This window comes from Larimichthys crocea, chromosome XV, assembly GCF_000972845.2.
Source record: "Larimichthys crocea isolate SSNF chromosome XV, L_crocea_2.0, whole genome shotgun sequence".
NCBI classification, from domain to species: Eukaryota; Metazoa; Chordata; class Actinopteri; family Sciaenidae; genus Larimichthys; species Larimichthys crocea.
This window is the reverse complement of record NC_040025.1, coordinates 5,493,715-5,521,420: the sequence shown is the minus strand read 5'-3', so window position 1 is coordinate 5,521,420 and position 27,706 is coordinate 5,493,715. Positions and strand designations below refer to the sequence as shown.

At 44.1% G+C, this 27,706-nt stretch overlaps 1 protein-coding gene across 7 annotated transcripts; it reads right to left on the bottom strand.

Moving 5' to 3' along the window:
• Positions 1–1,553: 1,553 nt before the first annotated feature.
• Positions 1,554–23,728, bottom strand: wu:fa11c10 (protein FAM110B). 7 transcript variants are annotated; one of them, XM_027288636.1, is made up of 5 exons: positions 23,585–23,707; positions 22,993–23,103; positions 22,753–22,869; positions 4,917–5,290; positions 1,554–4,580 (listed from the first exon to the last, which is right to left on the bottom strand). In XM_027288636.1, the coding sequence occupies exon 5, from the start codon at positions 4,568–4,570 to the stop codon at positions 3,179–3,181; it is 1,392 nt and encodes a 463-aa protein (XP_027144437.1). In that variant the 5' UTR covers positions 4,571–4,580; positions 4,917–5,290; positions 22,753–22,869; positions 22,993–23,103; positions 23,585–23,707; the 3' UTR covers positions 1,554–3,178. The 7 variants fall into 7 exon arrangements, 6 of the variants coding, with proteins under 6 accessions (XP_027144437.1, XP_027144439.1, XP_019108881.2 ...); XM_027288638.1 differs by lacking the exons at positions 22,753–22,869; positions 22,993–23,103 and adding an exon at positions 15,687–15,884 and having other exon boundaries at positions 23,585–23,709; XM_019253336.2 differs by lacking the exons at positions 22,753–22,869; positions 22,993–23,103 and having other exon boundaries at positions 23,585–23,714.
• Positions 23,729–27,706: the final 3,978 nt, after the last annotated feature.

The following is a 27,706-nucleotide window of genomic DNA, read 5'->3' as shown; positions in this document are numbered from 1 at the left end:
AAAGCTCCTTTTTACATTTTTATATGAAATATAATTAGTATATATTAAACAGCATTATTTATTGATGTATTGGATTCTTAGCATCTTCAAATGACTTGCTACTTGGCCAACAGTGTAAAACCACTAAAACACTAAATTTACTCGTTTTATAAAATAGTGAAATTGTGACAAAAGTTGTTTTTTAAAACCAGTGCAAAGTAACTCTGTCATTTTCTGTCTGTTTAGAGGAAAAATTACCTCTTGATTTAATTTCATGCAAATGAATAAAGTCAGTACCTCCTGCCATGAGGCTGCTGCTCCAGGACTGATGTTATTTGCTCTCCTAATCAAAGTCGACACATTACTCATGGATATGCATAAAATCATTTACTCTCTGACTGCATCCATGTAGTTTGCCTCCCATCTACAGTCCCATCTAGTTTGCCTCTTCCTCCTGTTTCTACCTCCTTCCACTAACTCCCTCTCTCGCCCTCTTCCATTTCAGAGCCTTTAACCTGCTGTGATCTGTCACTTTATTACATCTCTGCTTCTCTCTCCCCCCTCAGTGTTGCTGGCTGTTAATCAGAGTTGCCTGGGACATCAGGCGGATGCTGTCATGATGCCCAGCCCCAAGCACTCGGCAGCAATATTTATCATTTGCAACAACAGCGCGCTCCACTCCACCATACTTCTCCAATTCTCTGGCCACCCACATCCTCACAACCAGTAAATTGTGAGAGGAGTAAATCAAGGCCATGTTATGGAGATCATGCATGTGATGATGTCATGACGTAAAGGGACCGTGATTACTGACCAGCGAGGCCACAGGCCTGAAGGAGGCACAAGCTTCAGTCCAGAACTTCAGAGATCTATAATTTCATAACTTAGAGCTAAAGATCAGAAGGCGCATTTGATCCTGGAAGCTGGACTGTGCAGGGAAACCTTGGTGGTGGTGGTGGATCAGATCCCAGACTGTCCAGGCCGTACGGACACACAGGGTGTTCTAGTACTCTTGAGTTGAAGTTTGACTCCCTCAAAATATAGATGATCTGAAAACATGAGGGTTACATTATACAACAGTGTGCTTGGACACCACAAATAGAAACCCTACATTACAAACTAGGGACTAAACCACAGGATGTCTCAGGCTCTTTTGCTTTGGTCTTTACATCGTAAGTACTCTAATGTTTTGGAAGTATGGAAGCACTACAAATTCACTGGAGTACCTCTTAGACCACACACTGTCCACATTTTGCTATCTAAATAATGGAGCAGTTGGACCTTCCCGAAAATCTGAAGTAAACAAAAAATGTCCAGAGAAGCTCGGTCAAAGTGCTGCGTGTCAATTATTGATGCTGAAATGTGATTTGATGGGCAAAACACCTGCTGCGGGTGAACTGGACCCGCACCAGCTTTCACATTAGAAACTGAAGACTTGGCAGCAGCGCTTCATAAACTCCCAAAACACTGAATCAAAAGGAGAGGCTGATCTCAGCCATATGTTGGAGCCAGGTGGGTCCATCACCTGATTATTTACAGCCAGCTTGAAGGAAAAACAGCAAACGAGAAAGATTGTTTCACAATTTTTTATTAATTGTTTAGAATACACCATGGTAAAGCATTTTGTATCTCTCACTTGAAGACTCTTTGGGCATCCAGTGCCGGATTCAACAGCACACTCGGTTCACCGTCACCTGCTGGCATGTTCTCCAGCCCTCTGATCTGACTTCAGCTGTACTCTGCTCCTCAAAAAACCTGGCTGGTGCTCGTGAGTGAAAACCCTGAAATGTTAAAAAGGAAGTGGATGCAGAGGGTGGAGAACGTGCACAGGGGAAGACAGACCTCATCTTTTGCTCCCGCTGCTACAAACAGGAAGTCAAATAAATACACAGAAGTATCATTAAGTTTGGAGCTCCCTGCAGAGCGGCAGGGCGTGTTGCACGTAGCAGCCGTTAGCGACATTCACACATACTGTAGCATGTGACTGGTGCCTGGATTTGCATGTGTGTTTAGACGTGTTCCTACATTTCCTGTAACTTGTAAGAGATGATCAGATTGCACTTCAGAGCAAAGATTGAATTCTGTACACAAAGTTTGTCCAATATTAAAAATACATAAGTTACATTTTTCCAAATAAATATTGGTCCATTTTCATTAGTATGCCAAGTACATCTTCCTGAGACACTTTCAGAACCACAGCATACTCATCCATGAGTACGCTCCTCAGTCTTCCAATTACCCATCCTTTGATTCTCTCCATCTCTGGAGGCAAAAGAACTTTTTCTTCATGCTACACTTACTTCGACCATCCCTCGTCATATGACTTGCTCTCTCATCCGTGTCGAGACATACGTAGTAAACAGATTTCTCTCGCCGCACCAGTGCGGCGTTAATCCAAGACGTGAGATGCAAACACACAACTAGACAACGTTACAGCCAGATATACAGACAGCACTTTGACTGCTAGCTGCTACCGTGTTTACTGTAACTGACCTGAATGTAAGTCTGTGCCGTGAGGTGATTATCTGGGTGAGGGTGATGTGCATGTGTGTGCTTCGTTGGGATGACAAATAAAATGTGTACAAACGTTTCACTCGCATGCTGACAGAAATTTGTATATTAATAACAGTCTTACAGCCAAAAAGTTGTTTGTTTGTTTTTTTAAAATACACGTGTGTTTATGGAAGCTTTTTTGTGAAGGTTCACAGTATCAACATCTTTCTTTTCAGTCACTGCACTGTGTGAGTCACCAGCTGTGGAGATCTCTCACACACACACACACACACACACACACACACACAAACGCACGCACACAAAGTACCTTTACACGAGGAACCACAATCGCACTCATCCTCTGCCTTCATCCTCACCGACATCATTTATACCAAGTCTATTATTGCTTTCGTATACCGATATAGTTATACAAGATTGGGGAAAGGGGAAATGTATCGTCCTTTGAGTGTTGCAGGGAAGCAGTCCTGACTTGCAGCCCAGATAAAAGTCACTGATGTGCAACATCCAAAACAAGTGTCAAGAGTCTTCACAGGAAACAGTAAAACAACTACTGGATTATCCTTAATGTGATGTAAGGCAGCAGAATATGAACACATGGGCTTCCCTTCTTCAGACATTATGTATACATACAAAAAGTTCTGCTTCCCTGTTTTTTTCTTTCAAGTCTTTTCAAGTCCTCGTTAGTCTATACATTAGAGACGCCGTTATTAGTGTCTCGAGCCTGACGTATGCCGTATAGCCACTTGATGACTCGAGCGTTCCTCTCGATGACCGAGATGCCGTAGGGGACGCGATCGTTGGCCGCTGCCGGCCCGTCTTCGTTATCCTCGTCTCCTCCGTCCTCTCTTGCTCGGTCGGCCTCTGAGCTCGGTGTACTGACGCTGCGGAGCTTGGAGATGGACACAATGTCCGAGTTGGCTCTTGTGAAACGTTCTACTCCGCCCATGCCCTCCACCTCCTCCGGGTCCAGCCCGCAGTAGTTAAAGAAGCGCTCCATGTCCGCCGTTGCGCGGGAGTAGCGGTCGCTCAAGTCCGACTTGGAGCGGTGCAGGGATGGGTGCTTACGGGCCGACCCCTTTGAACTGGCGTTTGATATACGGGTGAAAGCAGGGGAGGCTGGTGGGATCATGCCCGTCCGGACCAGCATGGGACTGGGTGGAGGGTAAGCTGGAGATGGGGGTAGGGTTTGGGATGGGTTGTTGAGCTGCGTGTGGGGTGAGGACTGAGGAGGTGGAGGTGGAGGGACCTGGGGGTGTGCGACTTGGCCCTGGGCAGTCTGTCTGGGCCGGAGCTGGGGCTGCAGCTGGGCCCTCTGAGGCTTCCTGATCTCAGCCTGAGGACGAACGTCCACCCTGCGTACTGTCACGGAGTTGGGGGAGCTGTAGGGTGCTGGAACTCCAATGCGGGGTGCTCGTGCTGGGACAGGGGGCGGCCGCCGGGTGGGATCTGCTGCAGGGGTTCGGAGGTTGTTGAGTGGAGAGGAGGTGCAGGAGGAGGTGGAAGAGGAGTTGATAATGCCGTGGTTTAATGGTTTGGGGCTGTTGAGGAGTCGGCTGCTCCTCTCCTGTTCTGCTGACAGGCTGCTGCCGATGCTCTTAGCTCCTGATGAAGGAGATGATGAGGAGGGCGACGTGGAGGAGGAGGACTGCGAACACGGCATTGGTCCATCACATACATCATTGATAAGATTATTCAGAATGTCCAAATTCAGAGCAGGTCTCCTCCGTCCAGGACCCTCTCTGCCTCCGCCATTCTCCACATCAGCCGGGCAGCGGGGAACTTTGCGGGCTGGAGGAGTGCTGATCTGGTTCTGGAGCATCATCCCCGGAGGAACGAGAGGCTTGCGGATGATTGGCGGTTTGATGGGAGCCTGCCGGTTGAGGGCTACCTGCTGGCTCTTTACGTACTTGGCCTTGTCAGCCTCCAGGCGCTCTACAGCGCTCAGTTTACGGGCCCCGGGCTCGGCCTGACGACGGAAGTAGTCTGGACCCTTGTTAAGTATCCTGAAGGGCATGGCAGAGGTGAAGGGAACCCCGGCCAGACGGCCGTCTGATGGCCGCAGGGTCTCCACCGGCATCGTGGAAGAGCTGACAGAGAGAAAGAAAGATTTTCTATCAGTGAAAAGATTTTTAAACAGTGTGTGAGCAAGAGCGGACAGAAAGAAGAGGATGATGCACCTCTCTTCTCTGTTACATTTAAAACAAACAGTGGTTCACAGCTCACTATGTTGGAGACATGAGATACGAGTTAGACTGGGGCCGAGCAGCAGAACTGACAGAAGGAGAGGTGGGTCAGATTTGGGCTTTAATTGTCAGCGAACATCCTTTCTGAGCTCCCACATGTCCTCTCTAAGCTTAAGAAAAAGCTCTTTTGTACTCTTTTCTTCCCACTCTCCTCCCCCTCTCCCCCTTTAACTTCCTTACCGGTCGCTGTGCTGCTGCTCTCACTTCTCTCCTCTTCTTCCTCCTTTCTTCTCCGTCGCCCCTCTTGCTCTTTTATCCTTGCTTCTTTTCCCCCGGTCCGGGCTCAGTGAAAGGCTACTTGTGGGACGGGGTCAGTCGGGGGCAAATTCCACACTGGACCAGGCCAGACCACCTCTATTAGCTCAGTGGTGACCCAGAAGGGGGGGGGGTTAGGTTGAAGATCGGGGTTACCGGTCAGCCTCGGTGCAGCTGATGGGAGCTCTTAATCCAGCAAGCGGGTCGGGTAGATCCCCGGCAAACACAACAGTCTTTATGATCCACTTCACGATGTCAGTCCAACTCGTCCAGCTGTGATCTGACAGAAGCCCACAGTCCTGGAGAGGGTTAAACAGAGATACAAGTCCAGGTCAGATAACGGCAGAGCTCTCCGCTTTCCCTAGCCTCTCATTAACAAAAGCATCCACACACACCGATCCACACACACACACTCAAGCACACACACACAAGCGCACACACACTTCTCCGGCTGACAGACAGGGACTCTCTTCAACACTGAAGTGGAGCAGACGGGACAGGCTTTAATACGGCGTCTGGCTCCTCCCAGCCTGGCCAATCACACGTCAGGCCGGGAGGCTCAGCGGGGCACAGGGGGGTGGGAGGAGCGCTCGCATTGGTTCACCTCGAATGGGATTCTGACCAATTGGACCCATCCCCCCTCTGAGCACAACAAAACACCGAGGCAGGGTTTTCATTCAAATGAAAATTCTTTGAAAGGGAGAGAGGGGGAGAGAAAGATAAAGAGAGAGAGAGAGAGAGGAGGAGGACAACGGGCAAAACAGCTGCAATTTTTTACATTGACTTGCATCAAGCTCGGCGGGGCGCTATGAAAACATTGTGAAAACCCACACAACTGTTCTCATGTTCAGCTCTTTGTCTTCACCACCACAGAAGACAGAGACAAAGTGTGTGAACAGCAGAGACGCAGTGAACAATGGAGGATTATTTCTCTTAGAGAGAGTCTAAGTGTGATTTAATTTGCGCTCCGACCGTTTAAGCCGGTGCTTGGAGCGCACCGGCCTCACGTTTAGTGTCTGAAACATTAGTTTAAAAGACAAAGAAAGTTCTTCTGCGCTCTGTTTCTGCACCTCAGCACACCCACTTACTTTAATTATTCCTCTCAGTTTTGAAGTTCTGCTGACAAACACAATGTCTATTTCTATTTCCTGCCTCTTCCTCCAAGCGCTCATTTTCCAGAAAAACAACCCTCCCCTGCTTCTTATCGTTTACAACATTACACTGAGGGTTACATCACACTTAGTGAGCCCGCATCTCTCCCCCTCCTCCTCCACCACCACCACCACCTCCTCCTCCTCACCTCCACCTCCAACATATCTATCCACACATTTTTAATTAGTCTTTTTATAGCCGTCTTCCTCAACATGTGACCCTGTTTTCCCCCACCATCTCTCTCTCGACTGCTCTCATCCCTGTTCAGCAGACCAGCAGCAGGGAGAAGTAGCAAAAGCAACCGTGACAGCTTAAGACACACACACACACACACACACACACACACACACACACACACACACACACACACACACACACACACACACACACACACACACACAGGAGCTGCGAGAGCTTGAAAACCTGAAGATGTGCACAAACAGTCGCACACTTTGCTTTCATCTTCACCATGTGACAGACCAAAGAAGAGTTTAAAATAGTCGAGGCTTAAATTGCAAACACATTTGCATCACGGAACATAATGATCCAAGAGCATTAAAACGGACAAACAGCCTTTAGGGATGGAGGGAAAAAAAAAAAAGACTATTATGGAAACACTGAACGGAAAATAAAGAGAGTGATCTAAGTTGTTCTAGTAAAGAAAGAGACGATTGTTCGCTGAGTTTCAGTTGGAGGACAGAAACCCGCTGCATTACAACACCGGAGTGTCACGTGTGAAATCAATGGACTTTCCCACCTTCAGCAGTCATTAATGTCTGCCGTGTGTCTGTCAGCAACCTGCTGGAGTAAAACACCGACACACTACACATACAGTATACAGCCAAGAGAAGTCCTTCTTTAATCAATACATATTTGTTACTATTGTTTTATGACTCCAAAGAAATGGTTGGGTAGGTGTCTATTCATAGAAACTCATTTTGAGTTTGCCACTCAGGTACAAGAAAATGACACACGCAGTTCACTGTAAAGACTTCATCCTAGGCTCTGCTTCACACTTTAAAAACATGCTTACTACAGAGGACAAAGCATGTAAACACAAAGTGGAAGTGACTGTTCAACACTATAAAGCAGAGTGTAACAACCGTGCATGCAAACACAAACACACACAAAGAGCCCTGTCACACCCACGCAAACATTTCAGCTGCTAACTAGTCTCCCAGGCGTGGATACCACTAATAGTAATTATTACTAAAGGCTGCTAACTCAGATTTAAAGGATGTAAATATACTCAGTTACCTTCAGTCTCTAAAGCTTGGCACTGAGAGGAGCCGTCTACATGCAGATATTGTCAAACACTCCTGAAGACAGCAGCCATTGTCATCTCCTCATCGTTCAGAGTCAGGCGGCTAAAAGGCTGTGTGTGTGTGTGTGTGTGTGTGTGTTTGTGTGTGTGTGTGTGTGTGTGCCACAGCAGCGTCATCGCTCTGCGCGCAGCCAAACAAGGTGTGAATTGATGAAGCTACATCACGAGTCCACAAATCTGTGTGTGTGTGACATGTGTGTGAGGAAAAAACTTTCTAAGGAAACAAAACACCTCCTGTCCGTCTTGTTTTTTTCAAACTTTCCGTCCGTTGCTTTCCATTCATGTTCTGTTCTGCAGTTACACAAACAGCTGATGTCTCCAAAATCCATGGGGCGCCGACCACAGCGACAGACCGCGGAATGATATTTTCTATTCCGTGATGGAAACTTTCTCGGTTCGATTATCATCAAACTATGCTAACCGCTGTCTTGTTGTGAATCTAACATTCGCCTTTCCAGCCAACATATTAGTGAGTAATGATACGGCTTGTGATGTCTGCTGTGTGAGAAAGAGATTGTGTTTCATGGTGTGCGAGTAATAGGTTAGCAAGATGCAGAAAGAATAGAAGGAAAGATGTGCAAAGTGTGAACGTTAGGATATGCTGCAGCAGGGGAAGCGCCAGCTGAAAGGAGGACATGACTAAGTTTTTACCACAGCTGACTATAGCCACCTACCAGCCAGCCTGCTTACGACTAATTATAGGGAGAGCCCAAGACTGGGAGCAATTTGCCTTGCCAATATTTTCTAGCACTAAGTTACTGAGTGACATCGTGAGGAAACTTGACAGTTTTTTTTTTTACTTTTCTTCCTAGAAAACGTCCTGACGGTGACAAAAACAGGAAGATGCAGCACTCCAAACACAGGAGAGACAGGAACAAGGTGCCTTCATATGTTTGTGTGTGTTCGGTGCCGCCAGCCGGCTTGTCCTATCGCAGCGGCCTTGTCACAGCGGACGTTGACCCCAGATTGTATAGAAAACAACAGAGACTCCACCTAAAGAGGCGCCCCCTCCTTGTAAACTAAATGAATGAAGGAAGTTCAGATGACAGGATGAATTCCCTCTCAGAGGTCTGGTTGGAAGGGATTCAGCATCTCGTGCAGCTAGATACTGGCAAATATTTCAATCCTTCAATCTCAGAGAAAAATCTCAGCATCACGAATGTTTGGAAGAGTCACCTTCACCACCAGCAGAGAGAGAGGAGGGGGCGGTTGTGGTGAGTTAGTCAGCAGTGATTTCTCAGGTTTCCTTACTCAGTGGAGGGACGAGCAGGAAGCGGTGACGCATTCGCAACAGGAAATGTCTGAGAGAGAGAAAACAAACAAACACACTCAGCTGGAGTGTTTGCACCTGGCTGTGTGTGAGACCAGCAGGTAGTGCCTGTTTTATAGTGGCCATCTATTTCTGGGACACTTTGACTCGCCGCTTTGCCATGAAGCCAGCACGATTGCTGTTGAGGAATCATGCCTGTGACACGGACTGTCCACTACAACCACTGCTTACGAACATGACGACACTCCTGAGACTGCACTGAAACCCCTCAGCTCCTGGCAGGTTTCACTTTTACCTCCTCCATCTGACAAGACAAGACAATCTCCAGTGGAGGTCCACTAGCTTTTCTCAGAGCTAATTATGTCTCAATACAAAGATGCATGTTGACACGTATCTAGCTTCCAGAGAGAGAGATGTGTCTCATCAGCACAGACTCGAGCCCGTTCCCGGGTGTGCTTTGGCTGTCCAAACCCACAACTCATCCAACCTACAAAACATCACGCACACTTCCGGAGAGTCCGATATGGATGTGATGTTGAACTTATTATGAATGTGTAAACTATTTAAATATACCAGAAACAGTCTTCAACACACCATGATGGTGACGGCTTATAGGATCAAGCTTGACTTTTGCTTTTACTTGGACAGTCAGGTTTAGTTGACTCACTTATGCACGTTCCTTGTATCTTCTGGCTGAATGAGAGTCTAACCTGACGACAAACAGGCCACAAACTACATATAAACCTATAATGCTGTGAACATGCAACACAGGCCCTGGTTCATCACCCCACTGGGACACTGCAGCTTCGGTTTTGAAGTCAATAATAAGCCTAAAAGAAGAGTTCAAAAGGTTATCAGCCACTCCCCTCCAGGGCTCATTTAGGGAGTTCCAGAGACAGCTAATGAAGACAGAAAGGAGAGCACAGGAGCACCAGCCCTCGCGGGATTCAATCCCTTTATGTCCCGGCTTCACCGCGCAGTTGCTGCCTGGTAATCAGCTCCGGCCACGCTGCTCATCTCCTACTGAAAACATCTCTTGGGCGCATGGAGAACTCGCCCGACATGCATGAATGAAGTGTCTGGGCTACAGAGTTATGCAACTCTTATATGCACTGGGGTCTAGTCAACTGCAAAAACAACCACTGAACCATGAGCAGACAGTTATTATAGCATCTCGCTTCATCTTTGTACGGCCCTCCCCGCTTCCCCCGCTCCGTCCCCCTCTCTCACCCTCCCCTCCACATCTGCCCATCACTGTCTGCGTCTGCACCCTCAGGAAATACACACATCCGTGCACAATTACACCCAGGGGTGAGATGGGGAGGGGCCCGATGCAATCCTGTCTCTTGTGTGTGTGTATGTGTCGCTGTGCACCCGTGAATGTGAGCATCCTCTTTTCTTTTAGTGTGTGTGTGTGTGTGTGTGTGTGTGTGTGTGTGTGTGTCAGAGCAGAGAGTTCTGACTGAGTAGGTAATCAGTGGAGAGCAGGTGGCTAAGTCTTCCCCGAGGAAAATTAAACCCGGCAGCGAAGACAAACATATTATAACATCTGCCGTTTGCCAACATTAGCTAACAGAAAAAAATGAATTCAGTGTATTTCCTATTCAACATAATATTACACACAGACCTTCATGCAATCAGCAAATAAAGGTGTTTTTCAGTTTCAGATTTCAAATATTTAAAGCAACATAATGCTTTTTGTGATTTAGCGCCCCCAGTTTCAGAGTGCGTGTTAAATATGGACAGCTGTACATGTGTGTTTGTTATGATTACATCACCTATGATCAAAAACCTTTCCCAACATTTCAGGACTCTCGCCAACAACTTAAAGTCATTCCTAGATGGCGTGTCTGAGGTACAATAGGTCTGCTTCCATTTCAGATATATTTAATAAGACGTTAAAGCTGGATAATGAGCATGCAGACCCTCAGATTTACAGTGGCTGTAGATTGTGGTATTGTGGAGCCTCTAGAGGGTGAAATAAGTCTGATCCAGCAAAGAATTTCTGCTGATGGTGGAAGCTGCACTGGTACCCCTCCCCAAACTGATGGGCAGATCTTGTGGGAGACGAGGAGTGTAATTTTTAAGTGTGTGTTCAGATCAGTGGCTGGAAGCAGCTCTTCTCGCCTCACTCAGCTGGATCATATCTGTTATGCAAGACACACAGACACACACCTGGGGAGATATGTGCACATACCAGAATTATTATATATATTTTTAGCGGATTTTCTAAAAGTGTTAATTTTTTATGATTATTTTCAATTCAGTTTGGTTGCAGTTAGTTTCCAGAGCAGGTTAGCTCGTTTCTGTTGATATTTTGTTGTTTCAAATGTTTTGCTTTAGTTCAGTTGTCTTTATCACAGGCCTTCGTATATATTGTTGTATGTTGGATATACTGTCTGTCGATGTCTATGTTTATTTTCAAGTTTAATTTCATGTTTGAGAGAATAAACACTTTAATAACCAAGAAAAACACTACAGACATTTCCTGTGTATGTTGATCCTATTTTAGTTAGTACACATCATCGTTGCAGTTTTTGCATACCTAGTATTAGTTATTAACTATAATAACCTTGCAAAACTCACACTAATGCAATTACATGCCAACCCCATACTAAAAGACAGAATACCTGAATAGTCAGCGCACACTTAGACGCACTCTCTCACACACACACACACAGCTATGGTGCAATCGAAGTGCCTAAAGGAAAAGAATCAAGGAAAGAAAAAATCCCCCCCTTCAACGTGGTGATGAACACATTCCAGAGACACGCAGGCATGGACGCAATCACATACTGCTGTCCTCAGTCAGCAACAGAGCCCACACACTCACACGCACACACACACACACACACACACACACACACACACAGAGGGAGGGAGAGTGGTCACTGTAGAGTCGCCTCAGTGGCTAGGCCTCACTGTTGGCTTAGTTACAGGGAGTGTTTTACACTTACTCACACATACACACACACTGTTAGTTGTCCTTACATGTACAAACACACACACACGATTTATTCTCCAACTGTTAACCCTTTATAATAATCCATGTTTACCTCTCTGAAAGAAAGAGGTGCTGAAAGTCTACAGAGCAGTCACGAAAAGTGTTGATGTGAAACACGCTGTCAACACGTTCCCTCTCTCATACAGAGTCACAAACGGAGGCGAAGAAAATATGCATCTCACAGAGAAGAGGGGACACATGAGCTCCTGAAACTTTGACCCTCATCATCAACACAGTCTGAGATAAACTGAAGCACCTCTGGCATGGTGACGCTCTCCTCTCCTTCTCTGCTCCAAATGAGACGTCAAACCTGCCCGCTGCACAGCTTCTCACCCTGTTACAGCTGAGGGGGCTGAGAGAATGAAAATAGTCCTGGAGCAGAGCTGCCAAATGTTATAATCAAGACCAGTATTTTTAGATCTGGCATTCCATCTCAAGGACAAGGAAGCATGGCAGGGACACAGAAAGAGACAATACGACATTTCAGCTGCTCTATCTGGCTTCCCAACCTATCAGCATATACAGACTTGTTGCTGATCCTCTTGCTGTATTTAAAACACCATCAGCAACAGATGCTTGAATGTGTTTCCACTAACAGCCCACAGCAGAAAACAGAAGCTTAATTCATTAAAGACACCCTGACACTGACATGTACTTAATACATCACCGTCAAGTGGAAAGTTTGCTGTTGATACTAAGTGCCAGAGCAACAAGCCCCTAACCTAACCTTAACCCCCTCCCACCCAATAAGTACACAGACACAACCCCGTGTCCACACACTGCAGGCACTCTCTGCTCAAACAGGAGGTAAAGTTTACTTACATGATGTATACGAGGTAAGATCTCAAACTGGGTCTCTGGAGTCCAAGAAAACTAGAAACCTGAGCTCAAAGAGTCGCTGTGAGAGAAGCAGGTCGGAGCTCAGAGTCTGTACGGCTGCTCTCAGCTGCCGGTATGCGTGAGTGTGCGCCGTTGTCCTGTGTGTGCGCGAGCCAAATGAACACTAACCTGAGCGTCTCTCTGCTCCTTAGGCTCATATGCTCCCCACCTACTCCTCCTACTGACTAAAAAGACTCCTCCCCTCCTGTCTAGAAGCAGGAAGAAAAGTTTGGGAGAGCAGGAAGCACAGGCTTTTCCCCGCAGTCACATGATCTTCATGACACTTTCTCATGTTTTTGTTTTGAAGTGCCTGTTCCACTACCTGGCGGCGCTGGTGGCACCAGTGATGCGGGAAGTAGGAACAATGATTCACGCAGCAGTTGTGTTATAAAAATTAGGATTATATACTGGGGTTCAGGTGTTTAAATTCATATAGTTTGTGTGTGTATCCTGTCTTTTGCATGTCTCGTGCACTTGCCTTATTTGGCCTGTGTTTTACTGAGGCTGGCAGGGAGAGATCATTATAAAAATAGTACAAGCACAGGAGAGACAGGTTAGGGAAGTATCATTTGGATACGGAACATCCTGTTCATTACTGAGCAGAAAACCAAAAAAGGACGTTATGATTTTATCTGTATCAGTGGGGAGGTGTCCGAGACAGCCCATTAAAAAATGTATAAGAACCAACTGTTAGAGCTCCATGAGGAGCCTTTTCTCTGTAACCCCTTTTTGTGTTGCACTGTTAAACACTCCTTCTTGTACAAGAATAATAAATTCAACTTAAACTTTGATACTTTGAAGCCAGTCTTCCTTATTAATGGGTTTTTCTTTAAAAAAAAATCCCATAACAAGTTGTTCCACTGATCATCAATAAAGTCATTATTAAAGCAAAATACAAAAAAAGTTCCAGCTTCTGTGAGAGTAATCTGAATATCTTTGGGTTTTAAAATCGTACACATTTTTTACTGTTTACTGTGGACTGCAAGATTCATCAGAAAAATAAATGATTTAATGATCATTAGTAAGGTTTTTTAAGGCAGTATAAAAAGTGTTTAGGCAGGTTTACATACTCATGGTAAATGGACTGTACTGTAAATACCCCCTTTCTAGTCTTTTGACCACTCAGTGCACTTTTACACTACATATCTCATTCACCCATTCACACACTTTCATACACTGATGGCACTGGCTGCCAGTCATCATCATCCGACAAGAACCTGCACAGGCCAATCAGACACATGCAAGTGCACATACCTGGTGAATGACTTCATAATGTGAATGCTGTTTTATGGTGTTTACCTCACATCACTTCCCCAGTAGTAAAATCCTGCCGTAGGACAATAAACCACTGATAAACTTCAAAAACATCAACCAGTGCAGCTCATTGTATGTTTCTACATCAGAGCTCATCCCATCCCATTTGTGTATTGAGCTAAGCACATGTTGGAAAGGGATATATAATTTACAAACTGTTTAATCAGTTCGACATTAACTTCCCACAAATATAAACATTACAGAGAAAACACAAAGTTGCCCTTTCCAACAGATTGTTCGGAGGTAATGAACAATGTAATCTAGTAAGTGAGAAAGTCAGGGAGGGGAAGTGGGATAACAGAGAGCTGGTGATGAAAAAAGAAGAATATCATTATGGAGGAGGTGTGGTCAAGGATATCCTGTCATTAAGGCATGCAAAACAGTGGTTCAGGAGAAGCTCCAGCTCCTGGATTACCTCACCAGTATTCCTGAGTTTACCGAAAGGTTTGTGTCCAATTAATCAAAAAAAAAACTTGTATACATTCCCACGACTAGTTTATTTCACCTTCTGCACACCGTGGCTGAGCTCTCACAGTCAAAACACACACACACACACACACACACACACGCACACACAGCGGTGCTTATTTAAAGTAGTCAGCAGGGCGGGGTGCACCAGACCAACCTCCCTGTGGTACACACACACTAAAATACATGTATACAAAGCCTACACACAGGCTCGGGCGCTCACACCCTGGGTCTAAAAATCAAACACACACACACAGTCACATGCAGTGGTCGGTCTTTCTCCGGAGGCAGCAGCAGGGAGCGGACCTTCACTCGAGGCTGCAGGGGGAAAAGCAACGGGCAGCTCTGAAGTCAAAAAACACACAGCGGGTAAGACAATAAATATTTTAGCTGGGTCAATGAATTTCTACACCTTCACTACCTCCATTAACACCTTCAATCACACCATCCTCCCTTCCTTCCTCCCCTCCCTTCCCGAGCACTCGGCCTGACTGATCATCACATTTTCATCATCTCTGACTCTCAAACATCTTTTCTACTCTTCCTCTTCTGTGGCAAAACATCTACTTTTCCTCCTAACTTCTCTGCTTCGCCTTCACTCGTTTCCCCTCCTTGTCTGTCCTTCTCACATCTTCTCAAAGCCGACATGACAACTGTGCTCAGGGGGAATATTTTCAACATAATACCCTGTGAGCATCCCACCTGGCCCTCCAGCAGAAGTAAAACACCTCCATGAGAATACACACACCTTCTCTCAGAGACACAGAGGAGGCAGGTGGATTAAGAGCATTAGTGCGGGTGTGTGGCACCTTCTCATTTAGCCAAATACTCTGTGATCCATGATACACAGACATGCACAGGTACTCACTTACCCACACAATGATGAGTCTGTCTTGTCACCCCACTGGGGTTTACTAAACACAACCGTTAAACTCTGTTCACAATTCTCTTTTTTTTGACTGATGGGCTGAAAATGTCTTTTTATAGTGGCTGCTGAGAGGGCGAGGGGTGTAAAGTTACTGCAGCTCCAAATCATAGGCATCGGTGCATTCACACACGCACATACACATTCCACGAATGCAGAGACTCGCCTGTTTAACAGCTCTCATTACCACTCGCGTTACAAGCCGGCATGCCCGAGCAGGCCGGGCCCGTCTCCATCGCCCTGCATCCTCAGTTGGTGGAGATACCAAACTGCACTAAACTGGATTTAGACAGAATCACACCGAGCTCTGTGAGAACAATTTTAAGACTGCAAATATGACCTAACTTCTCAGAACGCACCTTTGTGATGATGCAGGCAGAGGTGACAAGAGGACTGCGCACGTGGTTCCAACCGTTTGCGGTCCTCACATTTGCAATTCATGTAAATGAGACCATTTGACGAGGGGTGAAGGACGGCAGTTGAAATTCAAATGTATACAGGCAGCTCTTATCAGGGCGACATTCACCGTGTGTTGACTTTCACATACTTAAAACGTGCTGCGAAGACACAAAGCAAATATTATGAACTTGTTCAAACATTCAGGGTTCTGAGCAGGTAAATACAACAAATGCCCTCGCACCAGAGAAAAATCAATGCAAATGAAATGTGTTAAAGTTCACAGAGAGCAGTCCCTCCTAAATCGTTTTATATCTCTTAATTGGACAGGACACCAACTTTCTATCTGTTTGTACGAGAACGCTGCAGGTAATTGCCAAGGTAGATAGCAGCATAACTTCTATAAAGTTAGTACTCACAGGACACAGGTTTATTTTTAAATGGTCAAACTGAAGCAGCAGAGGTTGAGATATGCTGACTCTCAGGCTCTGTTTAGATCTGGCATTAACATGCATCGTGGATGATCCAATCACAAGTGGCCAGTTCACACCCGGCATTAAAATGCATCTCAAGTGACCACTTGAGATCAGATCTCACTTCCCTGCTCTGTATGCAAATAAACCCGTCAGGGCTGTGCTCATTATTTAGTCAGTCAATGTCCGGTTTTACTGTCCTGTTGTGAGGACGGGGAAATGCATTCATGACAGAGAAAGTAGAGGTGTGCATCCTGAAGCTCTCCTGCTGACACGCTGGGACAAAGTGAGGATTTTTACACAGAGAAAGAAATATCTTTGTAGAAACAGTTAGCTGATTTTACAATGTGGCCCAAATAATTAAGACTTTATTATAGAGAGCCTTTCAAAACGTTTCTCTTCCCCTTGATTATTCAACTAATTGTTTTGGCTGTACCCATACTGCAATGCAAAGTCAAACTGAGGGAAAGAAACTTCATGTTTTAGCATCATGAGTAGGGATGGGAATTGATAAAATTTTTCCGATTCCGATTCCATTGTCGATTCTGCTTAACGATTTGATTCTTTATCGATTCTCTTATCGATTCTCATTTGGGGAAAAAATGAGAACAAACAGTTTGATCAGCATCATCTAGAGGAGGTAGTGAACTGGAACGAATACTAGTACAGCTGCCAGCCTCTGAGCCAGCCAGACTCTCTCTCGTCATGGTCATCTTCTAAATGTAATGCAGAAGGCATTCCTTCAATGTGAACTGTTATAGCATGTTTTACAAAGAAGCACATCGCATGGTAGGCAGTGTGTTATTTATCTTCCGTAGTAACCGCAGAGGTGGTCATAGCCTGGCTGCTGCCACTGCTGCTAGGTTGAGATTCATCTCCAGTCCGAAGCGTGTCAAAAACACGACATTTATTTAAAAATATTGCATGTTGTGTGCGCAAATGTTTCTGCATGTTCGCCGTGTTCCCTCCCGACACTGTTATCTCCACTTTGCAATGATTGCAAGTCGTCCTGTTGCCACCTGTTTTGGTAAAATGCAGCCAAAGTTTGGAGCGTTTGACATTGTTTACTACTGATTGCACTGCACGTGCGAAACTTGCGTAAGTTACGTGGCGTAATTTGTCGTGCTTGCTGGAATCAAGCGACGTGATTTGTGCTTTCTGGAATCGATAAGAGAATCGTTAGATAAACTGCCAAACGATTCCATGGAATTGAAACTAACGGAACCGGTTCTCAACAAGAACCGGTTCTTGATTCCCATCCCTAATCATGAGTGATGAGGGTCTTGATGTCCTCTCAGTTCATCTGGGTCGTGACACCCTCACATGTCAGTCTGCAGACAGTTTGCAGATACATTGAGACTTTCTGTAAAAGTGTTCCCAGCGTGACACAGCAGCAGGATGTCAGACATGTTAAAAGCCGTTTGTTTGAGCTTTCTGCTTTAGTAGGTCAGTGGGCCCAGTGTGGAGGAGGGGGCTGGGCAAATAATGGTTAACTAGAGGCATGTTGCAAAAACAGCCAGAGGTGCTGGCGTCAGGCAAAGGGCAGAGTGTCTGTCACGTGTTGCGAGGAAGCGTGGCCTTCTGGGAACGATGAAAGAAAGACTGTCATCCAGACTGCTGTCATTTGTCTTGGTAGGGTGGGGCAGATGGCAGACAAGGGAGATCCCCCAAAAGTACATGCGCAAACACATCCGCATATTTACACACAGGAGGAAATGCTGTGCCAAAGTCACACAGCGTGAGTGTGTGTCGGGATTTATGAAGCCGAACTGATGAGCACACACTTTGTGACATATCAAAGACACACGCAAACTCATCAAACCTGATGTTGTATTTGTGAGTCATGGTTGATTGAGTCTTAACTGTCTCATTCCCAGCCTGTGACCTGATTATTATTAATGACTCAATCTGTGTGTGGGCTGTTGGCACATGAACACAAACAGAAGCACCGCTTGTGCTCCGTCGCCTGGAAAACAGACAACAAAAGTCTTGTTTAAGTAGGTCAGCGCAAGATAGATGAACCTCAAAGTCAATCTTTAAAGAGCACAATTGTCATGTCAGCTGCAGTGAAAACAATGTGATCACAAACATCATGCACGGTCCTCCTCTCTACCTGTCATCGAACAAACACTATGGGCTAAAATATCTCGATTGCTCTGCCTCAAGTGATGTTTGTCACAGAAAATTTAATTGTGAGAACTGAATGTTTAGTTCCAAACTAATAAATTCAATTTAAAATTACAATTCAGATTCATTTTTTCAATGCAATGATTCAAGTTAAGCAATTCAAATATAAATGATTCAAATTCATTTACTGGTGGCACATATTTCAGCCCATAAAACACGGCTCACAGCTTCACTCAGTCACACGAGACAAGCGGTTTGCATGTGAGAGATCTGCATGTGAGCCCTGAGCTGCTGACCTCCAGAGTCCGGTCCAAACACAGCTCGCCAGGACAAGAGAGTCACACTGACCTCATTCTTCAGGGGAGAGACTTGCCCAAAGTGGAAGCACCCGAGGGCCAATGACAGGAGGGAACACCAGGCACATGACTCCTACTGTCAGAGATATTTGGGCCAGAGAGGGCTTAACCTGACTGTGAAGCCGGCAAGAATGCCAACCACAGTCTTTACAAGTGAGACAGCACATCTTGATCCTGAGGCTTCAGTTCCTGACTAAACATTTGAAATGACACGTTCATCAATCACAGGGGGGAGCTCGATTTTATTTTTACATTACATGATGAAAATAACTATACTTGTATATGCTCTCTCTTAAAAATGTTCTGCTTCTCCATATGCACACAGATGATGTGCAAAGTACACCACTTCATGTCCTCCAAACTTCTTGTAGTACATGCATGCATCATTTCCTAAGAATCCCATGCATGTGCTGTACAAGCCTTCTGAATCAAGCACTGAAATCCAGTATAAACTCACCATGACATCACCCAGTGAATTGTTAGCTTGCAGACTGTTTTGAAGGCTGGAGTTTGGCATCATGGCTGTTGCCATTTTGTTTTTTTGGAACCAGAAGTGACCAAAGTGCAAGTCATGCTGCACTTTGGTTTTGACTCAGTTTTCAAGCAGGGAAAAAAAATATGGCTGTCTGCCTACTCGACTCTGACATTAGAGTTAAACAATAACCAGAATATATATTTGACATACAGTACATACAAACATTTAAGGACAGAAATAGCCAATGCAGTGTGACAAAACTCAAAATGACTCATCAGTCACAAGGTAGCAACACCTTAAAGCTAAAGATACACCTATCCGGTTTGTTCACCTCCGATACCAATATCTGAGGTTTAATATCGGCAAATACCGATCTGATCTGATTACTTTGTACTGAATTACTTATTTATTTAATAACTGTGCGCCAGTACAACAATCTGAAAAAAACAAAACAATAGCTTTACAAGCTTGATAGACAGTCGGTTCTTTGTAATGGTTTAGTTTAGTGCAAAAATTATTTTTGGGGAAATTTTACCTCTTTCCTTTATCTCCTTCAAAGTTAGCTGCTTCATACCGCCTCCGTTCTGTTTACTCAGTTCAATGAACTCCACATGCTCTCTGGTGTGAAATTTCTGTAGGTGCTTGATTAAGTTGGTTGTGTTATAACTTGAAGTTTTAATTTACTGCACAGGTATTGCAAGTAGCCGTCGAGTTTGTTGGCTGAGGTAGTGTGAAAAATTTCCAGATAGTCGATCCTTTCGCTCGCTCCATTTTGAAAACAGCGTGGGCTTCTGCACGGCGTGTTGCTTGCGTATGACATCACTCACAGCGCACAGCATAGAATCAGAATAGATCAGCCGATATCGATCGGCCCATTGTCACCGATACCCGATCTAGAATTTTCTTCAATATCGGGACTGATACCAGTATTGGATTGTTGCACCCATACTTAAAGCATACCTTCCTTTATCGTCTGTTTACTTTTTTACTTTTGAAATGAGACCATAAACTTAAGAGGAAACTTTTTACTGAGGTAATAATCAAGTGAGAACTATGGTCATCAATACAATCTGACCTTACGGCCAATGGAGCTGCTCCCTGCTCGCCATTAGAAGAACGCAGGTTTAACACACTTCTGTGTTGGCTTCACTTCAGATCGCACAGCTCTGTCAACTAATTATATTCATAAATATCAGACATACATACAATACATCAAATCAATACATGACTAAAAACATTATGTGACAAAAATCTTACGGATTAAAACTGCTGCTGTTAATACGTAATTAATACTTAATAATGCTGCTCTGCTTCAAAAAAGCTATCGACACACAACTTCACACTCTTCACTTGTAACTGAGTATTTCTATAGTGTGGTACTGTTACTTAAGTTAAGATCTCAATTACTTCTTTCACAACCAGTATATGAATTGAAATGTGCGTCTTATTTTAGTGCCCATGACATGTGAGTAAATACATGTTTGTACATCTGCACAAGAATGCAGACAGAATCTGTGTCACTCACATCAAATGAGTGCTTAGGACGGCATTACATAATGCCACACTGTATCTGTTGCTCGGTGTGTGTGAGTGAGTGTGTTCTGGCCAAGTGGAGCAGATTACTTGGCCTGGTGTGAAAAAATAATAGCAACATAAGATGACCTCATCACCTCATGGCAGTGCTGATAAGCCACACAAGGCAATGTCAGTGCAGCAACAAGGATCAAATACATGTCGCAAGCAGATGACAGCCAGCCAGACAGACAGAGAGGAAGAGAAACACCACGACAGATAAGGAGGACACAGTCAGCAAAATCATGCCACACCTCTGACAGCAGCCAGACAGAAGTGTGAGAACTGAAGCCACACAGCTTCAGAGTCAGTCCTTGTGGCACGATGAATAATACTTATTTCTGGAACAGGGCCAGTGTGTGGGACTGCGGCGTCTTCTGACACAACACTGAACCAAACTCACCATGTGCTCATCCTGGGAAAACTACCCAGGCAGCACTTATTGTGCTCTGCTCTGACAGACATGCATTTATATGTGTAAAATCCCAGCACGGCCAGTCTGCAAAGAAAAACAAAACATGCTCCCATGTTGTTCTGCAACAATGATGTTGGCTATAATACTGTAGGCCACAGCTAGTGGAGCAGAACCTAGCCCAGGCCACACTATTATTTTCTAGCTATTCATTGTGATGGATGGTATGTAGGTTTGGTAGGAAAAATATGATATTTTCCAGCTAATCACAGGCTTGCCGTCATAAGGATATTCTGGATGAGCTGAGAGAAAACAGAGAACATCACCAGCATTAGCAATGCTCCTTAGTTACTCTTGATTCGTGCCATTGCAGATGTTTGATTAAATGTTCCAGTGTGAGAAAGCACCCTTTTTTAGACGTGCATTCCTTTTCAGAGCTGCCGATCAGTGCGTGTCTACTCCGTGAGTTTCTAATCAAAATGAAAAGATGACATTTCGTCATTCCATTAAATCCACTGTAATATTAATCTGAAGGTTTTGAAGCATGAGTTTGAAATGATTTCACCCACCGGCAATGCAAAGCTGCTGATCGGGCTAATCTAAGCTCCTGAATTAGACAGAAGGCTCCGTACGCTAGAATCAAGCAACATTTTCCAAGTGCGTTACATAAGTCGGAGCCCACCTCCTGCTTTGATACCACGGATGTAAAAAGTACATCCCGTGCACAGGACTCTAGTGGGTTGTGGTGGGCCTCTGTCCTCAGTTAAAACCCTCATAAGCTCCTTTCCAGACATCACCAGCCCATACTCAACATCCCATTTGATGTTTTCTCTTGTCTAAATGAAGGATACGAACTCCCTGCAGATTCTTTAAAAGACAAGATGTGAATAACAGTAGGCCGTTCTGCACCACTGCTATACGCGCCCCGTCACGAACTGTTATTAACGTCGGAAGAGCTTGTATGCTTTTCCCATTTAGATAGAAGAAATAGAGTCAGAGTTCCAGCCAGTGTCAGCTGACCACTTTTCTTGTTTTTCCCCTCAAGATGAATGCTCGCCTGCTCGCTCGCTCACTGAGGGGCCCATAAAAATTTAAAAAAAAAGAAGAAAAAAAGACCACACTGAGAAGCAAACTGACTTTTGATTAGACTGACTAGCCCGCAGGATGCACATTCCTGGCCTGGAAATGATTAAGAATGTAAATTACAAGGTGCTGTGTTTGTTTCTGTTGCCCGGGGTTAACTGCTTATGCAGGTCTTTAATAAGTACGAGCCAATTATTAAGCGGACATACTGAGGCTCATCTGCTTTTATATTAAAAAAGGGTGACAGGATGGTCAGCGGCTCAGCAGAAGGTTTTTCCAACCAAAGCAAACAAAAACCAAAAAGGCAGTCGGATTGTGATGCTGAGCGTCTGTAGCTCAGAGTTGTTATTTTATCACCCACAGGAAACAACCTCAGCCTCAGAAGTCGGGTCATAGCAGCGTACTTACACCATCATATATCAACTAGATCGTCCTTTTTAGGGTCGTTGTAACTGACGATAATAATTGTGTAATACTGTTGTGAACCCGTGATATTTTCTGAGACAGTCAACATACTGGAAAGTCTCATACCGCTGACCCTGCTCCGGACTCAAGCTGCTGATTCATTTCAAAGCCACCAGGCTACAGGAAGGCACATCTGATTCATCAGAAGGCCTCAACTTCCTTCTCCCTCTTGTGAAACACTGGCTGTAAATACATCAGCAGACAGTGTAAGGCTTTGTGTGACCTTTAAACCAGACACAACACTCACATCCTCGACTATGCGAGTGGACTTCCTCTTTTTAAGCAACACGCATGGTGTTACCTCACCTGTTTACACTCTTCTGGGAACCACAGCTGAGACAGGCCTGGTTTCCCAACATCACCACCCCAGTAAAGTCATGCGTTCAGTGGGTTACAGAGCGCGAGGACCTGAGGGATCTCAGAGATTACAGACCCATGAACATTTCAGGTTTGAGGTCAGATGCAACATCATCAATTCATCAACTAATTAGCAATCATTAAACTAATCTTTGGTTTCTTTAGTGACAGTGAAAGGAATATCTTTGGGGTGGTCGACAAAATATTTGAGTGGGTCAACATTTTTCATCGCTCACATTTTATAGACCAAAACAACAGATAGACTACTCCATAAGGAAAATAAATACTTAGTTGCTTTTCTAACAAATAGTCATATTGTAAATGTTGGAACAATGAAGTGCTGCCTTTGAAAGCCACGTTAACTCAATTAACAAGAAACAACTACCAGGCCTCTCTCGACTATTTAACCAGCTGCAGGGAAACTGTGTCATTGTTTTTCATTTCATTGTTTATCTTACGTCCATCGTGCTAACGTTACTACTACAAATATATTATACATATTATACTGTAGCTTCATAAAAACACATTTACCGGCACTCACCGTGTCTGCAGCTCTTTGTGAGGGAGGGAAACGGTGTTTTTCGTGTCTCAGAGGTTTAAATATTAACGGTGGTAAGTGTCCACTTTCACAGAAACTTTCAATGTTGGCGCGGCCGATACCACCAACGAACTCCAGACACGCTGTAGTGAAGAGCTACGTTTGCTATCTACACTGGTGAAAAAACGCTTTAAATAACTCGTAATGATGCAAACATAAGTGACTAACCGTCAATTCACTGTTTTAAAAGTGTTGAATTCCTTTTTACATTTCAGTTTATTTAAAACAGACATATAGCGCACCCCTAAATGAGCCCCATTTTGGTACGGTCGAGGTCTCCCTCATTGGTCGGCCTGAGGCCTTTTACACTTTTGGAGGACGCTGCGTGGTCGGTATCTTAGCAACCACACTCTTCTCGCGAGAATAAAAGGCGCGAAACCTAATCCAAAATGACAACACAAGAGCCTGGATGTTAAACAGACTCTTTTTTTTTCTCCTGTCAGACTTTCCCTCATGCTCCAGGCCTCAGTTCATCACAAGACTTCTACAGCTCTCAGAGGGATTGTGTAACTTCTTCCTCCAACACATCTTCAGCCCACCCAATGTTCCCTTAAAAAAAAAATAAATAAAAGAAAATCCATATACATAGCACAGTGGCATGAAAAATGTATATAGCCTTTTGTTCATTTATTAGACAACGATGGAACTCTATTATGAGGAATAATAATTTTATTGTTGATCTACAAAATGCAATGATATTCCCAAAGCACTTAATACTTAGAGGTAATTAGTGTGTTGATTACAGAACATGAGTACTAGAGGAGGAAAGGTTATGTTAATCTTCAAAGAAATAATTTCAAAAAAGTACTGTGACGAGAACAAACTGTAATTTAATGGACCAATCCAATATGTATCCAATGAAATACACTTTGAAATCTTATTGAATGTATCCCTCCATCAGGCTCAAATTTCAGTTAGATTTCAATAGTTTTCTGTGAATCTGATATAGAAAATGTAGTTGTATATTTATATTTAGCTTCGTGCTTAAGAAATAAATGTGGAACAAGTTTTTTTTTTCTTTTAAAGTCAGTGTGGAATATTATGAAGGACTATAAGGACATGTTTGTTTGTTTGTTTGTTTGTTTGTTTGTTTGTTTGTTTGTTTGTTTGTTTGAATCTCCACCAACAACAAAACGTCTTTTAAATACCAAATGTTGGATTGAAAATTAAGTTTCGGTTTTAAAAAATAGGTAGAATTGAGTATCATGTAGAATTACACTATACTTTCTCATTTCTACATATACATATAATCTTATATAATTCCATATTATTACCAGTAAGGATAATAGGCTTAATCCTAACATAGCAGTAAGGAATTAAACTGACTTCTTGCAGTGTTACCATAAGGCCTCTAATAAGTGAGTACAGACTAGAGTATGCAGGAACACAATCATTTTCAGTCTATAAAAAAACTGAGAGCTGAATGATGAGCAGGAAAGTTGGTAAGGTTACAGCTCTGCTGCAGTTATTCCAACGTGAAGGCATGGTGTGCCTCCTTCATGTTGTCCCTCTCAAAGTGAGGGGGGCCGCTCGAGGGGTTTGGGTTCAGCTAATGACAAAACAAGCCAGGGGATGAGCTAATGTTTTGGCAACAACCTGCTTTAATTAACTAATTCAGGATGACCTCAGTTCTAAGGAGAGAGCTGTGTGTTTCCCCCTCTCTTTCTCCATGTGCATGCAGAGGAGGATACAACACTTAGTGCACTATTCCCTTGAGGACAATCATTGTTTTATTTGCCTCAGAAAGTGTCTGAGACCATACGTCTGGATAAGTGTCGGTAAAGAGTGAGAATGATGTAACGAGTGCTCTTTAGAGAGCAGCCGAAAGGTGCGAGTGAGGCAATCATAGCACACTCACATACATACATACTCACTCTGGGTGTTCAGTGGTGGACATTTGGTTTCTATAGATTTAACAGACTTCATGTTAGAAACAGGATGTTGTCTACTTTACGTATAAAGAACGATAAAACGTGCATGACCTGTGACTTTTAACCCTTCATTCTGTGGTGCTATGCACATATCTAAGCACTTATCCTGAGATAACAAAGCATGTGAGGCTGGAAAGAAATACGTGAGGAGAGAGAAAGGCTATCACAGCTGATAGGCAGTATCAGCAGTACAGTATCACCTTTCCTCTCCTGAGCTCAATATACTTGATACGATGGAAAGAACATTACACCAAGCTCAGCTAAAAAATCTGGCAAACTAAATTAGTGTTTGCCCATGCGCACGTATATCACACCTTATTAAATATCCTTTTCTGAATATCTTGTTTTCACTAGATAGTTTGGCACAATCCAATCAACCCAACGCCACTTATTTCAGTTGAGTTACATGATCGTACTTTAATTCCTCACTCATGCCTCCAGACGCTCTTCTCTTTACTTTGTCCCTCTCTCTGTCCTCTCACCTCTCGGCAGGCTCGATCGACCCCTGCAGCTCTGTGGCTGTCTGACTCAGTGCATTCTGAGTGACAGGACCATCCTACGAGCAGCTGGAAATCCAAGCGCTCTGAGGTCCTCCTTTCCTATCAGTCTCTTCTCTCTTCCCTCTCCGCCTGCTTATCTGAAGCCAAAGGCGCTTTCTTTCAATCCAAAATTTAATCTTCCTCCTCTTCTATCTTCCCTCTTTAAGGGTGCATAGTTTCGAGTTCACTTTCATTCAGCTTTGATCATGTGAGTAGACGTGGTTGGCTAATAGAAACACTGATGCTCTGTGTTTGGGAATGTAGAAGTTATTATTTTAGGTGTTCGTACAATATTACTCTACGTCCAGAGAGTAACTCTACCACATCTCTCTCACACAGTTGATTTAGTGTATTAACTTTAGTGCATGACAGTTTGGAAAGGATCATGTGACCTGTGACCTTTAGTCCAAGCCCTCCACCTCACACCCCACCTGACCGATGAGGTCTGAGTTAGATGACCTTCGCCCTGCTGTCACCCAACAAACTTCAAATCATCCTGTCACATGCAGGCTGACACTTACACAATACACTATAGACTATAATTACTTATATACACTACAGATGACAAGCCCCGGGCTCAAGTATGTAATAGACCTGCTGAGAGGATACCATGAGGGTATCACGTAAACTTGCTGTGTAAAGAGAAACAGAGTCTGTAGAAGGTAGAAGGGATGGACTGAACAAAACAGGATGTTGACTCAGAAGAGCACAGTTTGAGTCCCGTGTAATGTTATAATGTAATGCACGTCATGTACGAAAGTCAACTTATGTGAGGTACCTGCCAGGCATGTAACATAACTACGATATTTTCCCCAACTGGTCCACCTGTCCGAACTGTGACCTCAGCAAGCTTTATTTTGAAAGTCTAACTAGACGTTGCATGTTTCTTATTGCTAATTTGGCTGCAGAATGAGAAATCGTGACACTGCCACAGGGGACTGTCATTTGTTTTACATGCATTGATGTGATGCTAGGTTAAGATGACATCAAGATGATAATGCTTCTCTCTTTTTTTCTGCATAAAGCTGTCGGTGTCACTGGTAAAAGAACCTCTCAGTACGTTTAGAGGTATTCTCTAGAGAAACACAAAAGTTAGGCAAACTTATGCAGTCTTTAACTTTCTGAAGCAGAAGAAAGAAATCAGACAGAGCAAAGATTCTGACTCTGTCACCAAACAACAGCTTTGCTGTCTGGCTGTGTGATTGTGTCTTTATTTAGTAAGTCTGGAGCAGGGGCGTGCACTTCTTTCTAACTTGATTGCTGGCACAGTTGGCAGGTCTTCATTTTCTAGTTATATAATTGTCGTATTTCTTTTATCTACCTGAGCTCTGGGTATCAAAACGCCCCCTGCCCTCTTTCCCACACTTTCAAACTATTCACTAACAGATCAGAGCACTTTTCATCAGTAAATGTTGAGCTCCTTGAGCATTTACCAGAAAGCCTGTAATTACTTTTATAAACATTGCTGTTTTCCTTTTTATGTAACACAACAAATCCCCCCCGCACCCCCAAGTAACATATTTTCCACAGCTTCACAATCAATAATGAGCCATTTAAACAGCAAGCATACTGTTTATAGCTCCATCTGTGCTGGT